An 18,172-nucleotide genomic window follows, 5' to 3' on the forward strand; every position below is an offset into this window, starting at 1 on the left:
AAAGAAAAAGCGCTGTCAAAATGAATTGAGTAATCGACAATTAATCGACATTTTAATAACTGAGTCCTTAAGAGCCAGAATATTGTCCAAATCCTCTAAGGTCAGCTTCTCGACATTAATCGTTCATTATTTTTTGTAGTCATTCATAAAAACAAACAGATTGGATTTGGTGCTGAATGAAAACAAGGCCTTTTGAAAATGTTTTGCCTTTATTTCAGAAAATACCGCACAAGTAACTGAATCCGTTTCAAAAGGTTTGGTCAGAACAACATTAATTTCTCTTATGTGTTGTTTTTTTAGCACTAGAAAATACCAAATAAACATCATGCTAAATGAAATTATTCGATTAATCGATGGAATAATCGATTAGATGATTTGGGGATTTTAAAAATATTTAATAGTGCCAACTCTCTCAAACTCAGAACTGGTCCAGATCCGTTTGCTGAGTAGATTCTACATGAGTAACTCAAACCGCTGCGGGTCACTCAACGGTTTATCTGATCCGACATTGTAGCATGCATATCATGTGAGCGCACACTGCTAAAAATAAAAGCTCTAACATTAGCTTGCGTGGTAGCCTCGCCTTTCACTTGCCACTTTGCAATCCTATGCTTCCAAATTTTTTGCAAGGATGACCTTCCTCTCCCCCCTCAAACACCAGAGATTGTAAGAAAGAGCCACAAATTCTGGATGTCTGAAAAGAAAATCCCACAGACGCACTTCCAAATCTTCTTCAATGTTTTCCCAGAAGAATGGAAGCTGTTAAATGGGGTCCAATTCCATACACCCCCCCCCCCCCCAAAAAAAAAAAAAACATTCTCCAGCACATTCCTTGGCACGTTCTAAAAAGCATCCAAATCCCGTCCTTCGTAACGGTCAAGTCAACTATTTCTCTTCCGACCTCAAGAACAATAAATCTCTTGCTCTTAGTGTGTGTATGTTGATGTCTGTGACACATTAGCTGGGTTGATTTAAACTGAGTAGGGCGGAGGCTTTCCTTGGGGAAATGACCCCAGCTTTGCTACCGGCACGGCTGGCTCTCCTCCTCACCACTCAAAAGGCTTTTAAAGCTCCTTTTGTTTTTACTGTCTGACTCTGTAAAAGTGTACGGCCGTGCGTTGGTAGGTCATCTAAAGGTCCGGCATGATGAGTGAAAGGCTGCTCCACCATCATGTGACCACCGAATGTGTGCTTTAATTAAGGATTCTCAGACAAATATGCAATTCCGCTTTCCTGCTCCTAGCTTGCACATGCTCGGTATCGCCCACGTCCAAAGCACTCCATCTGCATGGCTGCTGTGGCACACAGGTTGGCTTTGCGGCTTGCATTTGTGACAGGAGCTGTAAATTGAACAGTTGAAAGGCACATGGTGTGGATTTGAAGATTTTTTTTTTTTTTGCGGGGGGAATCTGCGGGCCAGAAAGGAAACAGGCCTTGGCTTTGAGGTGACATATTTCTTCCTGCAAAAACAACTCCTTGACGTCTCAGTGTGTTTGCAATGTGGAACACCGGATCAGATGGAGGGCCGTGCATGTTGGATATGGCCAAAAGCTCTTGAGGTGACATTAAATCAATATTTAAAAGGCTATGATAAATGATTGAAGCGCTCTTTAACACTGGGGTGATGCCATGTAAAATATGCATGAAACCTTGGCGAAATGCTCGTGACCCACTGATGTAACTTTTGAACTTGTATATACATTCATCTGTGCAGTTGCTTTAAAAAAACAAAAAAAACATTCTTCTAATATTCCTCAATCTTAGCTGACATTTTGAGGGCATGCAGAAGAGAACAAATCAGCCAGCGCAATTATTCCCGCTGCGTTTGTCTCCAAGCAAAATGACCGCATTCATCAGAATAATCTCATGAGATGCAAAAAAAATTGCACTGAAGGACGCGAGTCGTATCGTTAAAGCAAATTCCTCTTCGTCAGCTGCCACGAAGGAGAAAGGCTTCAAGCTGTTTGCGTCGAATTATACTTATAACTATGAATATGTAAGCAAGCATGACAATACTTTCAGTCTCCCACGCTTTTTCACTTTGTCACATCGGATGAAACGTGCCCCTAATTCTTAATATTGAAAATGTCACTGACTGCAGTGCAGTGTCAATTTTCCACCGACAGAGGGTGCTAGTAGACAGTTTCCTGTATCGGAAAGTAAACTAATCACTAAGTACGGTTCTGTTGTATTTAAAGTTGGAGTACTGTTTGAGTTTATTGAGCAAAGATTTTATGTGCGATACATAATAAAATCGTATTTTTTCATGCATCCATATAAATAATGTTGATTGATTGGTTGAGAGCTTTTGTATTGCATGGCAAGTGTACTCAACATACATATATAATTGAATTGTATTTACTTCATTTTCAATTTAATTTCTATTCCAATGCTCCATTTACATTGACGTGTTTGAGTTTACTGCCAGCTGTCACCACTTAATTCCCTCTTTAATAACAACAAAGCCTTCCCCACCCGCTCTGCTTGAGTGAAACAGATTTTGCTGTTTATTTGTTTAAAAGGGCGTAGAGGCATTTGCAGTGCGCTCACTTTACGTTTCCCCGTTTGTGTGTTTTTCTAAAATTATTTTTCAAATCATGACTATCTGCAGACAGGCGCGTCGTAGGGGTTAATTTAGGGGAGAGGGAGGGAGGGGGGCGTGGGGGTTACAAGGAGAGGAAGGCGCACACTGGGCCAGTTGTGCCGGTCACTCCCGCAGAGGCGATGGCCTTTTTGTCAAGAGTTCTCTTGTCTTCGCCCAGGACACCCTCTCGCATTGACAATCGTGACAGTGGCGCACAAAGGAGGAGAGAGATGCATTTTCAAAGGCGCCATTCTTTCCCGATTGGGTGGTGACCGCGGGCGCCTTGGGTGGATCATTGTGCAAAACTTGGAGGAGGTGAACAACACGCGGATGAGTTGCGGGATTTTCTAACCATCTCGTCACCCCGTTGACGTTTTGGATCAGCCGCTCCAAGTTTTTACGCATCGCTTTTACGCACCAGGTTGCTGTCAACGCGTGCGTGCTCCGTCTTTGTGGAGTTGTCTTGGGTTTGGTACCTGTCAGAGTGATATTCCAATGATGTGACGTCACGATCTCGGTGGTTTAAAAAAAAAAGAAAAAAAGGAAAGACAAACTTCTGGATCTGTTTCTACCTAAAGGATGCCGCTTGATAAACTGACAAACATGGAGGAAAAACTGTGGATATTGGAGGACCTGAATATGATGTACATCCGGCAGATTGCTCTCAGTTTGCAGGTAAAAAGTTATTGCAAGGCATTTTTATATGAGTATTTCTTATTCTGCAGTCCGATTTGAGAGATATTAGTTGGAAGGATATTTTTATGATTGCAATGTAGTGTGGAACTGCACTGCATCCCACTGACAGCTGTTTCTGATCTTTAGTAACATGATTTGCTTCAAAAGCAGCTAAGTAACAAGACAATACAGATCAAACATCAATTAAAATCAGATTGCTCTCGCACATGTAAAAGCTGTTTGTAATTACTTTTTATTTTTTATTTTTTTTGCATGATGCTGAATAATTCTCCGTGGTGGTGTCGAACTCTTGTAATACTTTTTTTTACCCCCCCCCCCCAATGTCTCAGCCCAACAGCAAATATAAACAAGCTTTGTGAGCTCACTTTTCCTCAACCACCCATTAATGTGTCTTTTGTAGGCTTCTTATTCACATGAGTTAAGAATCACAGTCGTGTGTGTGTGTGTGAGTTTTTATTGACCTCCCAGCTTGCTTATGAGCCAGCTCAATGACAGCCGAAATCTATTTTCAGAGTACAGTGCATCCCCTTTGGTGGCCCGTTGAGCCTGCAGCTGCGCCTTGGTGTTGTCGAGTCGGCGCAAGGGTTGTGTAGTCATGCTGGCGCGCACGCACATTGTAGTGCCAGCAACATTGCGCATGCCATCCATCCGTCCTCTCGGGGTTCACACGCAGTGCACAGCTGCACATTTCGGGCCTCACGGGGGTCCTCTGGGAGCTCCTGTCCACACGTGTTTAACTGTGTGTGTGTGTGTGTGTGTGTGTGTGTGTGTGTGTGTGTGTGTGTGTGTGTGTGTGTGTGTGTGTGTGTGTGTGTGTGTGTGTGTGTGTGTGTGTGTGTGTGTGTGTGTGTGTGTGTGTGTGTGTGTGTGTGTGTGTGTGTGTGTGTGTGTGTGTGTGTGTGTGTGTGTGTGTGTGTGTGTGTGTGTGTGTGTGTGTGTGTGTGTGTGTGTGTGTGTGTGTGTGTGTGTGTGTGTGTGTGTGTGTGTGTGTGTGTGCGTGTTGCGTTGGGATAGAGGAAGGAGTCATGCCAGGCTGCCAGTAACATGAGTACACAAACAAACAATCTCTGTCTCTACTTTTAAAAGATGCTAAATGGTTTCTTTCTTATCAGTTGGCATTGGCTTGATTTTGTTTTTTTGGGTTGGGGGGGGGTCATGATTGTTATTAGCAAGTCTGTGGTGCAGATGTGCAACAGTGTTTTTTTGATCTTTTAAGAGACTTGAGTCTGGCCTGAAAAGCACACCAGACCAAGATGATTTTTTTTTTTTATACAATATCAAGATACGATTTTTTTATATCAAGATACGAAACCAATTGAGGTGTCTATTTTTTATTTTTTTGCTCTGATGTGGGAAAACAACAAATGACGGTTTGTATTAGGAAACAAATAAGACACAAAAAAGACACTGACACCTGATTGCTAACACATAATAAGAAACTCCTTAGGCACACAGGCTAACTATTAGCATCTATTACACAATGCCAATCTGAACACAAAGGGTGCTGCAACACTTGTAGACATACCATATAACAAAACCCGTAAGCATATCATTTTTATCCTCTGAGAAAAAATATCACTGCCACGTTGAGAAGCTAAGAGTGCTGAGTCTGCAGTATACAGCCTTTCTTCAAACTGCCCCCATGTGGCCCCGTTGTGGCATGCACACCAGAAGGAGCAATACAATTGAAGGAAGAAGTACGACAATAACTCACTTTATTTTTTTAAATGAGGTAAGTATAAAGTAGCATGTTTGTCATTGCCAAGGAATGAATTCCATTCGTATCTTTAGGCACCACTGTTTTCTGAGCTTGTTATGCCTTGTCTCGGGGCAATTTACTGATCATGGGATCTGTTTAGCCTAAGTTCATCAGTCACTAATAAACCGATTAGTTCTTGACACAGAGCCTGCGTTTGTTTCGCTCTCACATTAAAGTGGTCTTAATGTAAAGATGATGTTTGGAAATGCATCACATGATTGTGGAAAAACAATCATCTCCCGTCTTCTCACTATTTGGGAGAAAAGTATCAATTTCCACATTGTCGACTTTGCCATCTTCCTCACTCGCTTGCTTGTTTGCTCTCCCTCCCTCCCCCGTGCCCCCCCCCTAGACTGGGTGGGTTTACGAGACAGGGATTCTTTGTGTAAGACCGAGCTGTACAGTTTGCTGTCTAACTGTAATTTGTGGAGCTTTATTTGCTCCCATAAAATCTCCTGCTTGGATCATCACAAGTTGCCTTTATTAGAGCGGGAAGCCGTTTGGGATTCTCCCTCAGGTGGTATATACCTGAAATCTACGCCCACCCCATCCATCCTCACGCCACATGAGTCATTTCATGACTCACAAAGAAGTATGGTGTGTTTTTTTAACCCTTTAAAATTATTGTACGTGTGTTGATTTTTTTTTATTTTACATTGAAATTGACACCCATTCATCGATTCATGACAAATTTTTAACAGACAGTGGAAATATGCTTTTATGGCTAATCATCCGCTCAAAACGTTTCCGTTCAAAATCGAGAGTGGTCAGCACTTGGTTAATTAATCTTCTGCCTTTTTTTTTGTCTGTGCTTGTCATCCAATTTAAGAAGACAAGTATGTCAGTGCTGAGATTCCTGCATTCTTCAGACATACAATCAGGAGTCACGCGAGCAGCCATTGTTATTTCACGCACCGTCTTTCCGACTCTTCACGTTTTAACAGGTCCGTAGTAGGAATAACTGCATTCTTGGCATTTTATGCTGTTTCCTCTTTGCACACAAGTCTCCCACTTCATTGCTTCTTCCTGAGTGGAAAGTGCAAGGGGGCCCCGATGTCCACAAAATGCAGGACCACCCCCCCAAAACAAAAAGCAAGAGTCGGCTGATGGGAAGCAGGAAATGGTCTTGTGTAATTACTCTTTCCCACTGGGAGTGACATCATGATAGCATTGAACTCTTGGCCATGAATGGATTTAAACACAGCATTTCCTGTCACCACGGCCGGATGCACAAGAATACATTTTGTTTTTTATCTAACTTCCGCCTGGTTTCTTCCCCCTGCCATGCTGCTCTCACCTTGACTAATTCTCCCCTTGCCCTCTCATTAAGAGCCAGGCGGCCTTAGATGGACACTTTTGCCCCGTTGTCTAATTTTGGCACCTCAACTGACCTTGGATGTGTATCGGTGCAGTGGCAGCGTTACATAAGGACATTGGATTTGAAAAAGGTCATGAAAGTGTGCTGCTGTAATAAAAGCAGGATTCACACTGATCATTTCATTTTGCAAGTCATCCATTGTTTGGGGAAGTCAAATCCTGCTTTGTGACCTCATGGGTTGGAGTGACCCCACGCGGCTGCAGCATATCAACTAGGACACAAAAGCAAGTTAAGAAAAACACTGCGCAAACCCAAAGACCTGTCTTGATAACATCGGAGGCATTTATGGTGCCAGAAACAATGTCAATCGTCCAATAATATTAAAAGATGAGAAAGTGGAGGGTCAGGGTCATTCGATTTCGCTTGCCGTATAAATAATCATAAACCTTAAATCCATTCGTGGAAAAAGACTGAGCCAAGGATGGACGGGAACCTCTGACCTGCTCTATGATGAGCAGGGTTAGGTGGGAGTTTCTAACTGGTCTCACATGTTTGACTTCTCACACGCTCCCAGTATGCTAAATGCAGCAGCGGTCATAACTCGGATAGCTGCTGATTCTGGACAGACTTTAAATATCTGTCGGCGTTAGCTCTCCTTAATGTATGTAACCAGTAGCATCGAGATTATCTCCGTGTGTCCTTTTCTCTCGGTTGCATTGAGAGTTTGATCTAAGCTTCTGTGCCCCAACCCTGTGCTTAGTGAATGTGAGGTCCTGAAAGGCCAAAGGTCAAGTTGACAGCGTTTAATCCCCGTCTACGGGCAGTATGCGCTCGGGGCAAGACTGATGAATCTCTTGTTGATGAATTTCCAGTAGCAGCAAAGGTTAATCTTGTTTGTAGTGGAACCGGAAAACAAAGCGCGTCGGCTTCACCGGCTCACCTGGTGTAGACTTCATTTTGAGCGACAGCTGAGTCTTTGGGCTTGTGTCCGTTCGGTAAGACGTTGTTCAGGAGTGCCTTGGGAATTTCAAATTAAACCTAAATAAGGCGGAACATTCACCAAATTGCAGCAAGGTCGCTGAAATTGGAATGCGATAAACAAATGAATCAAAATGAAGGTGGCTGTGAAGATGTCAAGGTGGTTTCCAATCTCTGCAGGAGGTTGTTCAAATAAAGTTGGAGTAAGTACACTACGTGTGTGTTTGTACAGCATGTTAGCTTAGCTAAAGTCTGTTTAGCTACCATGGATGTTTGCGCTAAAGCTAACAGCGCTTGCTCTCTGGTGATACACGTTGCAGAGTCATGTCTGAGCCAATACACATTCCTCTACAATGAAGCTCTTCATCAAACACCTCCTCCTAAACTGAGCCCGTGTTTGTGCGTCTGTGTGTGAGTCAATATTTGAGCAACAAACCGGTACTTTCTGCTACTCACTCAGGAGTCAGTCAGTTAGTGAGTTAATGAACAACTCCATACACTCAGTTATGAGGGTGTGCACACTTTTGCAACCATATGATCTCTTGTTTATTTTATCTCTCCTCTTGTAAACAACATTTTTTTGATCCAGTTGAGTTAATGAACAAATCCACAACCCCAGTTATGAGGGCGTGCACACTTTTGCAACCATATGATCTCAGTTGTTTATTTTATGCCTCTCCAAATTTCTTTTGTCCATGAGCTGTACTATGGATTATATTATAATAGCCTGGCATCTGACTAGGGGTGTGTAGACTTTTTAAATCCATCGCATGCTTCGCTCTGACGCTCATGGCCGTATTTATTTTCCAAACGTGTGCTCGTATCTCGCCATATAGTAGTTGGTATGGAAGCACTATGTTCCACGCTTGGTGCCAGAAACGGGCTGAGGAGAAAGGCGGCTTTGTATCACATCGTGCCCACACCCTTTGCGTTCTTGGAACAACAAGTCAAATAAAAGTTGTAAGCTTCTCTTCCTACCAGCCTCTGGTCCACTGACTCCAAACATTGTGGCTCACCACAGAACCCCGTGCACCCCCCCAAGTGTAACACTTGAGTTCACGCCCCAGCTCCACCATTAGGTGCGGCGGCGGCAGCGGTGTGAATAGGCGCTCTGTCATGTGAACGGGAAGCGAGGCTGGAGCCAACTTGCTTTGAAAAACAACAGCGCAGAGAGAAAATACCCCGGCGGGAACCGACAGGTGCTCTTATTGGAAGACTAAAGTGACACTTGCACCTTCCAAGCTATACGCTGCTCTCAAGGTTGAAAGCATTTGATCATCTCCCTCACAGGCTGCCTGTCTAAATTCACTTTTGGCTGGACTTTTTTATTTTTATAAACTCAGCCTGCAGCGTCACCTTCTGTTAAGCCTCCTTCTCTGCTCTCCTCCATGCCAAGACTTTATTTCAACAGTTTGGTTTAGTAACCGCAAATGGACGGAAATAATCCAAATGGTCTTAAGTAAGATTTCGAGCCATATGTTGTTTTACAACAGACGTTTAACACGTCTTCCTTCATCGAAGCACGCCATTCGAAAATCTGCTCGTGAGTTTCATCTTATGGGCGAATATCTTCCCAGTTCTTGAGGCTGCCTGCTACATTTGCTCCTTTGGATTTGGTTCGATGCAACCCGTGTGGGAGTTGAATTCATTCTATTTTGGCTTAAATCTCTTCCAGCAACACGGGGAACGCTTAAAACCTTGGCCGCGCCGCAAAACAAAGCGATGTTACTTGACGGTCATAGTTATTAAATCAAAACATTCCCATTGTGCACATTCCACTGCAGTAGCCAGCATCAGCGGCACTGTTGCAATTATATTTATGCGTGCAAGCTGTGCGTCACCATCATGCCAAGACTTAGCGCATGCATGCATGTGGGCGTGTGTTTGGCAGGTGCAGAATATGGGCTGCTGCTGTATGACCATATGTGGTACCATTCTGTTCTGGTTGAGGATAAGAAAAGAGCTGGTCCCACTTGAGTCTTTTTGTGTCATAATTAACTTGGATTTTGTAGCGAAAGTAATCCAATGAAATTAGTGGAAAGCTGGCCACACACAAAACAACCCACTGAATTAAATTCATTTAATGGTAACTACTTGGCATTGATAGAAAATCACATTACGGTATTTTCCACCTTGGTAAGGCATGGAATTAAAAATTTAAGTGCAGTATTATTATATGCATTTCATTATTGGCCATTATAAAACTTTTCTTAAACGTAGGAGTGAGCAACATATAAAATATTTTCTCATTCTCAATATTTAAAATAAGTTAACCATTGCACTGATACGCTAAAACGATAACTGTCTTTTTAAAAAAATTATAAATAATATTGTAAATATAAATATATATTATAAAAAAAATATTCAAAATTATATTCAAATGAAATGAAAGACTACAGAAAATTAAGTGATGTCGTGATACTGTTCGTTTATGTCTGTACAGGAGACCCGGTGATGACGGCCATGTTAATTTTTGTACGTTAAAAGCATTGAAACAATCCAAAAGTCGAGTATCTATAACAGACTTCTCATTGCAGCTGGCGTGAAGAAAACAACATGACTGCGCTGTCAAAAAATGCCTCAGTGCCACAGGCAAGCATTTTATGGGGGAATTCCAGATTTTGGAGGCGGGTCCCGCCCGGGTGCTTCTGGCTTAATGACGAGGGAGACATGTTGAAAGGGGCCTCTTGTTGTGGTTGGAGGTGCTGAGAGGCATTGCTTAACCTCCCCGATTCAGCAAGATGAGGTCCAGCTGGCTGATGTCATGGAACATCTAAACGCGGTGACCCCGTTATGCCTTCTGTCATCTCCTTGCAGCCTCGACGCCTACCAGCGTCCTCCTCCAACCTGAAAGCCAACAGGTGCCGGGACACTGTATGCGTTATAATCCTGTCATTACTGGGTGATGGAAAGGTTAATCCATCTGGGTATCCGGTCGGCTCCTGTGTCCATTGGTTACAAGGAGGAGCTTGGCTCGATTTGATTGGTTAAGACAGAGAGCCAGTGACCCCTATCCCGAGACATCATGACTGTTACACAGTAGCCACATGGTGTGTTTTATACATGGATGAAATGTTATTTTTTTTGGACAGCTGGAGTTTTGAAATCCATCATTTTACTGTGAAAAGAAAACAAGCAGTAGAGAGGAATCAATGCGCATGTGTTGCAATACCCTCGTTGGTCCAGATGGGGGCAGCCACACCAGCTTTAAAAAATGTACATCATGTACATGCAGTGCAATTTTTTTTAGGTATTTATCATCAGATGATTAACTCATTTAAATACATTTTATACATTTAAACAAAAAATATATTTTATTGTGTTAATATATATTAATAGTTGCATTTGCCACACTAGATATGAGGATGGTATATATATTGTAAAAATAAATTAAAATAAACATCAATTATGGCTGCACACACACAAAAACTACACTTCAAATGCTGATCTATGTATCCTCTTCAAATGTGGACTCAAAACCTAATTCTTTTTATTTACTGCCATATTTCTTCCATGAAGGGTGACTTGCTGAAAACCAAAACAAAAAAAAAGCATTTTCTGTCTACAAAGGCACCCGAGGGCACCCGAAAATGTGAATTTGGCTAAGCTTATTTACAGTATAGTCACGCCTGTGGGCCATGATTAGAATTAAGATTTTATCACTACGCACAGAAATGGGAGAGGGGGGGGGGAAAAAAACAGTGAAAGAGGGATTAGCTGTGTGTTAAGAAATCGGCCATTAGGGTGTGCAGCAGTTGCTGAGAGGAAGCACTGCTCTCTTGTTTGGGATTCAATAGGAAATGCAGTGGACTCGGAGAGGAAGGGGGAGGCTGAGGGCTGGAGTCAAGGAATTGCCTCACCTCCTGGGAAAATGCGCTAGTCAAGACAGTGAATGAGTATGGTGTTCATTCATTCATCACGCCTCCTCATCCAGATGCTTGTAAGAGAAGATATAGCACCACTGTGTGCTGCATGCTTTATTCCTCAACACCTGCCTTCAACTGTGTGTGTAAATTGTTCTCAGCACGCTCGCTCGCTCGCTCAGAGCAGCTACCTGCTGATGAAACCCTAATCCGATTAACGGCAGTATATTTACAGCTCTAAGTCCGACGTTATCAAGCCGCATCTTGTTTGGGTTCAGTGTGTCGTCTGACTCATGGGGATGATGGCACACTGTCAATTTTTTCATGCGGTTTTTGTCAGGGGTCAAGTGATGACAGCTTCCTGCTCGCTCGGTAGCTGAGTCTGCTTTCGTTGGAATGTAGTAGGAGTAGGAATCATTTTTTTAATAGGTTGAACAGAAGGGGGATATGGTATTAAGATTTTGATTTGTACTGCAACTTTACAAATTATTTATCAGTTGTTTATGGACAGGTGGAAAAAAACATGCTGGACTTAATTATCCTACTGATTTGACCTTACTATCATCATTAGCAGAATAATGGAAAAAAAACGTCGCTTTCTCAAGATAGAATGCAGAAGCGGCAAAGAATAAAAGCAGTGGTCCTAAAATTGAACCTTGTGGAACCCCAAAAGAGCTTCATCCATTTTCTATAGCACTTGACCTTTGGAGTTTGGAGGAAGATTCAAACGCAGACGAGCTAACCAATATTGCTGCTAGCGATTTCCCCATCCTATTAAAAACAACTTAACACAATATACAAATTTGCTTTTCATTATGATAGAACAATGATTAAATAATGTACTGCTGCACTCTTCCAGAACACTGTGCACAGATATGTTATCAAATGGCCGAGATGTACTCTCCTCCTCCATCCTCATCCCTCCTACATGTCATCTGCTCGCATCTCTTATTTCACCGCTCCGACACAAACAACTCGCAGCGATTCTCGATGTTTCTGAACACTGCGTGGCTTTTATAGTAAAACCTCTGTCGGCATACGAGTGTGACTACTGTCTCCGTGTTTTTGGAAGTGACAGTTCAGATACGTCATTAGTTTTTATTCAGTGCGGATTTCCTCCAGGTCAGCTCCAAGTCAGCCGATTCCTCTGTTAAATGCTGTTTATTCCCACACTCAAAGATTTCCCATGCCGTTTTTGAACCTTAACACTGCACCACCACAAATGGTGCATCAGCAGTCGACAAGGCCAAGCGCATCGTTGCACAACGACTTGGCAGCACGCTCGCATGGTTCAGCCCGTGAGCAAACGCTGGCTGGATGATAGATGACAGTTTGTATTTTTATCCAGAAGGATGACTAACTGCTCTGTCAGTAATTACATGCATTGCCTATGTAGCAATTAGACCAGCGGTGATATTATTTGTGCAACTTGTCTTCTTGTTGGAATATCGTGCTAACATTTAATTGATTGTGATTTGATGAAGTCTGTCAGGAAAATTCTAGGACTGCTGTGCAAATGAAACTGTGGATCAGTTGACCAACAGTTACAAAGAGAAGCTGCGCCATTTGTGTGGTTCAGTGCACTAGAAGAGGCGAGAGTCGTGGCAGTACAACCATGACAACGCACCTTCTGACTATGGTCTGAGCATCTGACAGTTCCTAGTAAAAAAAAAAAAAAAACAATCGAATCACATTGGCTTCCTTGCTGTGGACAATCCGTGGCAGTAATGAGTTTAAAAAAAAAAGGGTGGGGGTGCAAAACTGTACAAAATCACGAGTGACTCATTTTAAGCATAAAGCTAACAAATATAACCTTCATTGACTTAAAGCAATCCAGAGAATGGAGGAAATGAGCACACGTCATACTTCCCCAAAAAAGTTGAGTCACTGCTTAAAATAAAATGGGGAATATATAACAGACGTCTTTTTTTCCAACGTGGGCTGGCGGTGTCGTCAGTAAATTGTCATTTTGCTCCCTTATATGCATTTAGATTATAGTGGGGTACATTTGACCACCCATGTAAGAGGAGCCAATGAATTTATGAATGGAAAATAGAGGCGCTGCGCTGACAGCCAGTGCGCAGAGAGACCTTTTCAAGTGCTGCCTGCCAACACCTGGTGTGCCCTTTAAGGAACTCTGGCTGTCCCTGAATGCATCTGTGAAGCGGGGAGGGTTCGGGGCGAAAATGACAAGTCACACCCGCCCATCCAAGAAAAGCCTCTTGGTTGGTCCATCCGTCGGTCACTCTTTATCCTCCCCCTTGTATTACTCCTGCTACCGCTTTTGCGCGTGTGAATGTGTGTGAGGGAAAGAAAGACAGAGTGGGGGGAGTCAGGACGGAACCGAGGAGCGGTTGGGACTTGCGCAAGCACGATGTCGGCGCAGAGGACGACCCACACGGAGCCCCGCACGATGGAGCGCCTTTTTACGCAAATGAGCGCGTGCATGGAATTTGGGGATCCGTAACGACTTACGAGCTCACCGACGGATTTTAACACTTCGATTTTAATGAGCACTTAAGATTCCTCCCTTCCCTGCTGTGCTCTATACAAAACGGACATCCGAGTTATTTCCACGCTGTGCACGCGGGACGTTTGTTGCGTAAAGCGCCATGAACGACACGAACAACCAAGCGGTAAGCTTCTGCCTTTCTTATTCCTTGACAAAGAGTTCCACTGCTGCTGCTGGCTTCGTGGAAAATATCAGTCACTTGTCATCGACCACGTCACACGCTGCGTGGACCGCGTGGACTGCCCGTGCCGCGTTTGGGTCAACCTCCTCATTAGTAATTAGGCGCTCGGCCAACTTTGACACTGCTACCACGCTCAAGCGCGCATCCTCTTCACACCACACAAGTTGTTTCATTGCAATATTTTGACACTTTCCAAATTGGTACTCGTTGATTCACTTGTGCTAAAATGATGATGTCATGTGCCAAGCCAGTAGCTGCAAATGTGCACCAATTGCATGCTAGCATACTTTGAATACTTTTGGTTAGCCTACATGTCTAAGTATAAGTCAACACATGACTTATCTGAGGCTGTTAGATTTCTAGTGACGCATGAACAGCATGTGGGCCAGCGCTGTCGTTTTGCTTGCATGCACCGTTTAACATGCATTTTCCGAACAAAAACAACGATGGTGTCATGTGGAAAAGCTTGTTACGTTGGAATCCATTTTCTAACGTTTGAACTTACAGGCGTCAAGTGAATTCCTTAAAGGGGCCTCTGAAAAAATCTGAGTGTACTTGTGGCGTTGCACAACCACCTCTAATTAGAATTTGTCTGTCACTGGTTAAAATCAGAAGACTCAAATATCTGGCAATTTATTTGTAATACCCCCGTTGTGTTTGTGAAATTGAGGGCCTGGCCCGGTGAGTGACGTGGGTGTCAGGGACCGGGAGCTCAGAGTTGAGAACACGAACGTCTCCTGTCGGTTTTTAAAGTCCACGTCCATCAGCATCAGCCATAAATTGTCAGAGCTTGACATGTGCTCTTTCCATTCCCGGAATGCAGCCGCGTGTGTTCCTCGCACTGTTACAACCACAAGCATGCTGGCTCATTAGCCGTGAAAAGGTCACCCATGTGCCGCAACGTCTCGTCTTTTTGATGCGACAACACTTGAGGTCTGCGCCACTTGATTGCATTAAGCCATTACTGCAATTTATTTGAACGCTGCTTTTCATTGTGTCTGCAAATTCTGCAAGCGCGGCAGGAGCCAGAATGGAATCCGCTTCCAATCAATAACCGCTCGCTGCAGAGAAGCCGCACTGGCTGTCAGTAGATCTGCCTCTTCAGCCGCTCCTCTTCAGATAGCGATGGAGATAAATATCTGGAGTGTAATATCTTTGTCCCTCTCCCTGCTGCAACCACGTGGATGCAAGTTTTTTTTTTTTTTCTGGATGCAGTGGGGGTCATTTTCTTTCTCTTTAATATACAGTACGTGCGGCTCCTGTTGGAAACCCCGAGCCATTCTTGGAGAAGAGGTGAGGGGTTGCCGGGCAACGCAATTCCATTGGCATATTTCTGAAGGAGAAGCGGAACACTGTGTTGGAATTTAATGTAGAGGTTGCGCAACCCCCACCCCCCCCCCCCCCCCCCCCCCAAAGAAAATGTCTTAAACAATTACAGTCACTCGGAGACATCCAGCCTTTTCCTCTGAGGGAAAACAATCAGAAATAAATAAATGACTAAATAAATAAATAAATAAACTGCCTTACTCTATTGGTTCATGAAAGCTGTTTTCTTCTACTATCAATATATACAACTTGTTTTTACTGTTGTATCTTTTTTTGGGAGCATTTGTTTACAGCCGCTCGAGGCTGGAGTTGATTTTTTTTTTTAATTATAGGAATGTGAACGGGTTTAACGCGGAGCCCCCGGCCTCCTCTGTCTTCCTCTTCCGCTTTCTTTCTTTTATTCAAACAATAATTAAGAGGAAGATAATTTCATCTTTAGAGTTCATTATTTAATTGTTAAAGAAAAGAAGCATTATTTCCCTAACGCAAACTGAATGTATGATTTCGGATTTTCCTCATTAGCCTTAAAGCAAATGTCTCCAGTTGACCGCGTGCAAAAAGACAGAACTCCATTTTGGCCCAGGAGCGATAACGAGGCGGCCGCGGGAGCGACAAACTGGCGCGGTTGGTTATCTGTCTGCAGCGGATCAGAACCGACCACGGTTTGACTCGATATCTCGTTTATCAGAGCAAGCAGACGCTCAACTGCCACTTATCTACACCAAACTATTTGACCAACAGCTCCTGTTGGCTCAGCGGAATTACCTTTGTGTTAGCGATATGCGCAGAGCCGCAAGAAGCGTGCGGAGTCACGCCCGGCCAATTTCATCTCGTGCTGCTCACGTGCTCAAATTCTAGCACTGCAGCTTTTTAACATCGCCTGTTTATTATCACACGAATGTCACCTTTGACCTCTCGTCTGTGATGCTTGATTTTGAGAAGAAATGTTACAAAGTGTTGCTTTCGGAGCAATTAGGCCAACATGGCATTGTTCGGACTGAATCTGGAGCATCAGTAATCAGAGCAGGCTCTCTGGGCTCCTAAGTGGCGGAGAGTGGAAAAAGGCTTCGATCATTGTCTCAGGTTACACGTGTTCTTCATGTGTGTCTATAATTCATCCTTTTACTTTTTTGCTTTTAATTGATGTCAGCGCTCCAACCTTTTGCAATAATGCTCTTCAGCTTTATCATCTGTAAAAAAAAAAAAAAAATCAATTTTCTTCAACCTGAAGGTTCTTGGCAAGGAGAAAAAAACTGTAATTTTATTTTTCTCTAAATGCATATGCTTACAGTAGAGCCTGAATATTCACCTATTAAAAGGGTCACTCAAGTGATGTGCATTTCAAACTCCGGCTTCATGAATATTCTAATTGCCTACTTTGACTCCAGGGCGATTGCAAGTCGATAGTGAGTCAAACACACACACACACACAAGCCTAGCTTGGCAAGGTATGCCGCTCTGTCATTATGGCGCGTCTTTGGCTCCGTTCACCTTCCTGCCAGACAAAAGCGTCTGCATAGCTGCTCTCACTTGGGGGGGGCACATGTGCTTCCTAACACATGTGGCCGTATATTCTAAATAAGGCAACGGTACTAACAGTTATGAATTATGGAGCGCAATAAAAGCAGCTTCAAAACTGCCGGGGCCTTTGGCTAGAAAAAGAGACTTGGAATAAATGACTGCTTTTCCGTAGCTCGTACTATCCAACAATATTGTTTTGCGTGCAGTGGGATTGTGGAGTCTCTGCCATTTTGCTAGGCTTGCAATTCTTGGAACTTCATTTTGGATTGGGAAAGCCCAATTGTATACAATTTTAAACATAGATATTTATGTTGCACTATGCCTAACTAGATAGCTAGATCGTAAATGCTAGTTAGGGCATCCGAGGGAATTAGCGTCGAAAAGCTTGCCACTTGCTTGTAAATTGGCAGGGGGAGTTCAACGAGCTGATTTGCAAGCGTCCGCTCATTAGAGCTCTTCAAAATGTGCATCGCTTGGCAAATGTTGGGCTTGGAAGACAACCGGCCCCCCTTTGTAGCCCCCTCCACAAGCTGATCCTCATGATAGCATCCCCTTTTTTTGCTGCAGCGCCCCCTCTTGGCAGCAATTGCTCTGAGGCTAGGCGAGACCTTCAACATTTCTATCAGAGGTGCAAACCAGCTTGTTGTACCGAGAGCTGTCAATCACAGCCATTCGGTGGTCCATTTGATATGTTTGAGAAAGAACACAAGCTCAGCGGGAGGCTGTGTGAAGAAAACATTTTTCGAGTATCTTCCCACCTGTGGATATTCTCAGCAAGCGTGAAAGAAATCCAAGTACATGCTGCCTTCTCCAACTTTCTCTTTGACTTTGGTAGAAAAAGCCGGCTAATTGTCTTATAATGCCGCATCACAGACACTGTTGGCATTCCGTGTGCGTGTCTTAATTGATGAATTGCCTCACAGCCACCAGACAGTATGGCCTGCCAGGTGCTCGCATTAGGATTTCTCAATGAGCGTTGGAAAAAGCAGCTCTGTTTTGGAATTTTCTCTGAAGCTTAGCCACGGGGCAAGCAAAGAATTATACAATGTAGAAGATACAATTGAATCACGTCTGATGTTTGTCTGAGTTGCTCTCTCCTGTTCTGTGTCACCGTCGTCCCGCTCGTACTTCACGTTCAGCTTCGCCAAACAGGAAGTCAGAGGAAGAGGGTGGAGAGGAAGGCGAGGCACGTAATTGTGGCTGGCTGATTGAAAGCCAGCATTCTGCTCTGCTGTGCTCTGTAAAGTCCCCTCGGTCTGCGTGCGTGGGTTATTTTTGGATTGGAAGTATCACAGACGTGTTTATTTCCACCGTGGGAAAAGAGTGTTACTTCAATGGAGTGTCATTTATTTAAGCCGTCTGGTCCGGTCAAGGCGTACAGGTCAAAGTTCAAGGGTCAGCGATCTAACCGGGAAAACCTACTCGCGATTGTAA

General features: G+C 43.6%; 1 protein-coding gene across 7 annotated transcripts in view; it reads left to right on the forward strand.

Annotated features, from left to right (window-relative positions):
* rtkn (rhotekin) overlaps positions 1–18,172 on the forward strand; it is a 34,426-nt gene that overhangs the window by 7,999 nt on the left and 8,255 nt on the right. The window contains exon 1 of one of the 7 annotated variants that reach the window (XM_037258340.1): positions 2,678–3,259. The exons of 4 other annotated variants lie outside the window; for them this stretch is intronic. In XM_037258340.1, coding sequence (XP_037114235.1) covers positions 3,164–3,259 — 96 coding nt within the window. In that variant the 5' untranslated portion in view covers positions 2,678–3,163. Of the gene's footprint in view, positions 1–2,677; positions 3,260–13,418; positions 13,835–18,172 lie in introns of those variants that run through there. 2 more of the 7 variants (XM_037258342.1, XM_037258341.1) reach the window with 2 other exon arrangements.

Source organism: Syngnathus acus, chromosome 9, assembly GCF_901709675.1.
Source record: "Syngnathus acus chromosome 9, fSynAcu1.2, whole genome shotgun sequence".
In the NCBI taxonomy this organism is placed as follows: domain Eukaryota; kingdom Metazoa; phylum Chordata; class Actinopteri; order Syngnathiformes; family Syngnathidae; genus Syngnathus; species Syngnathus acus.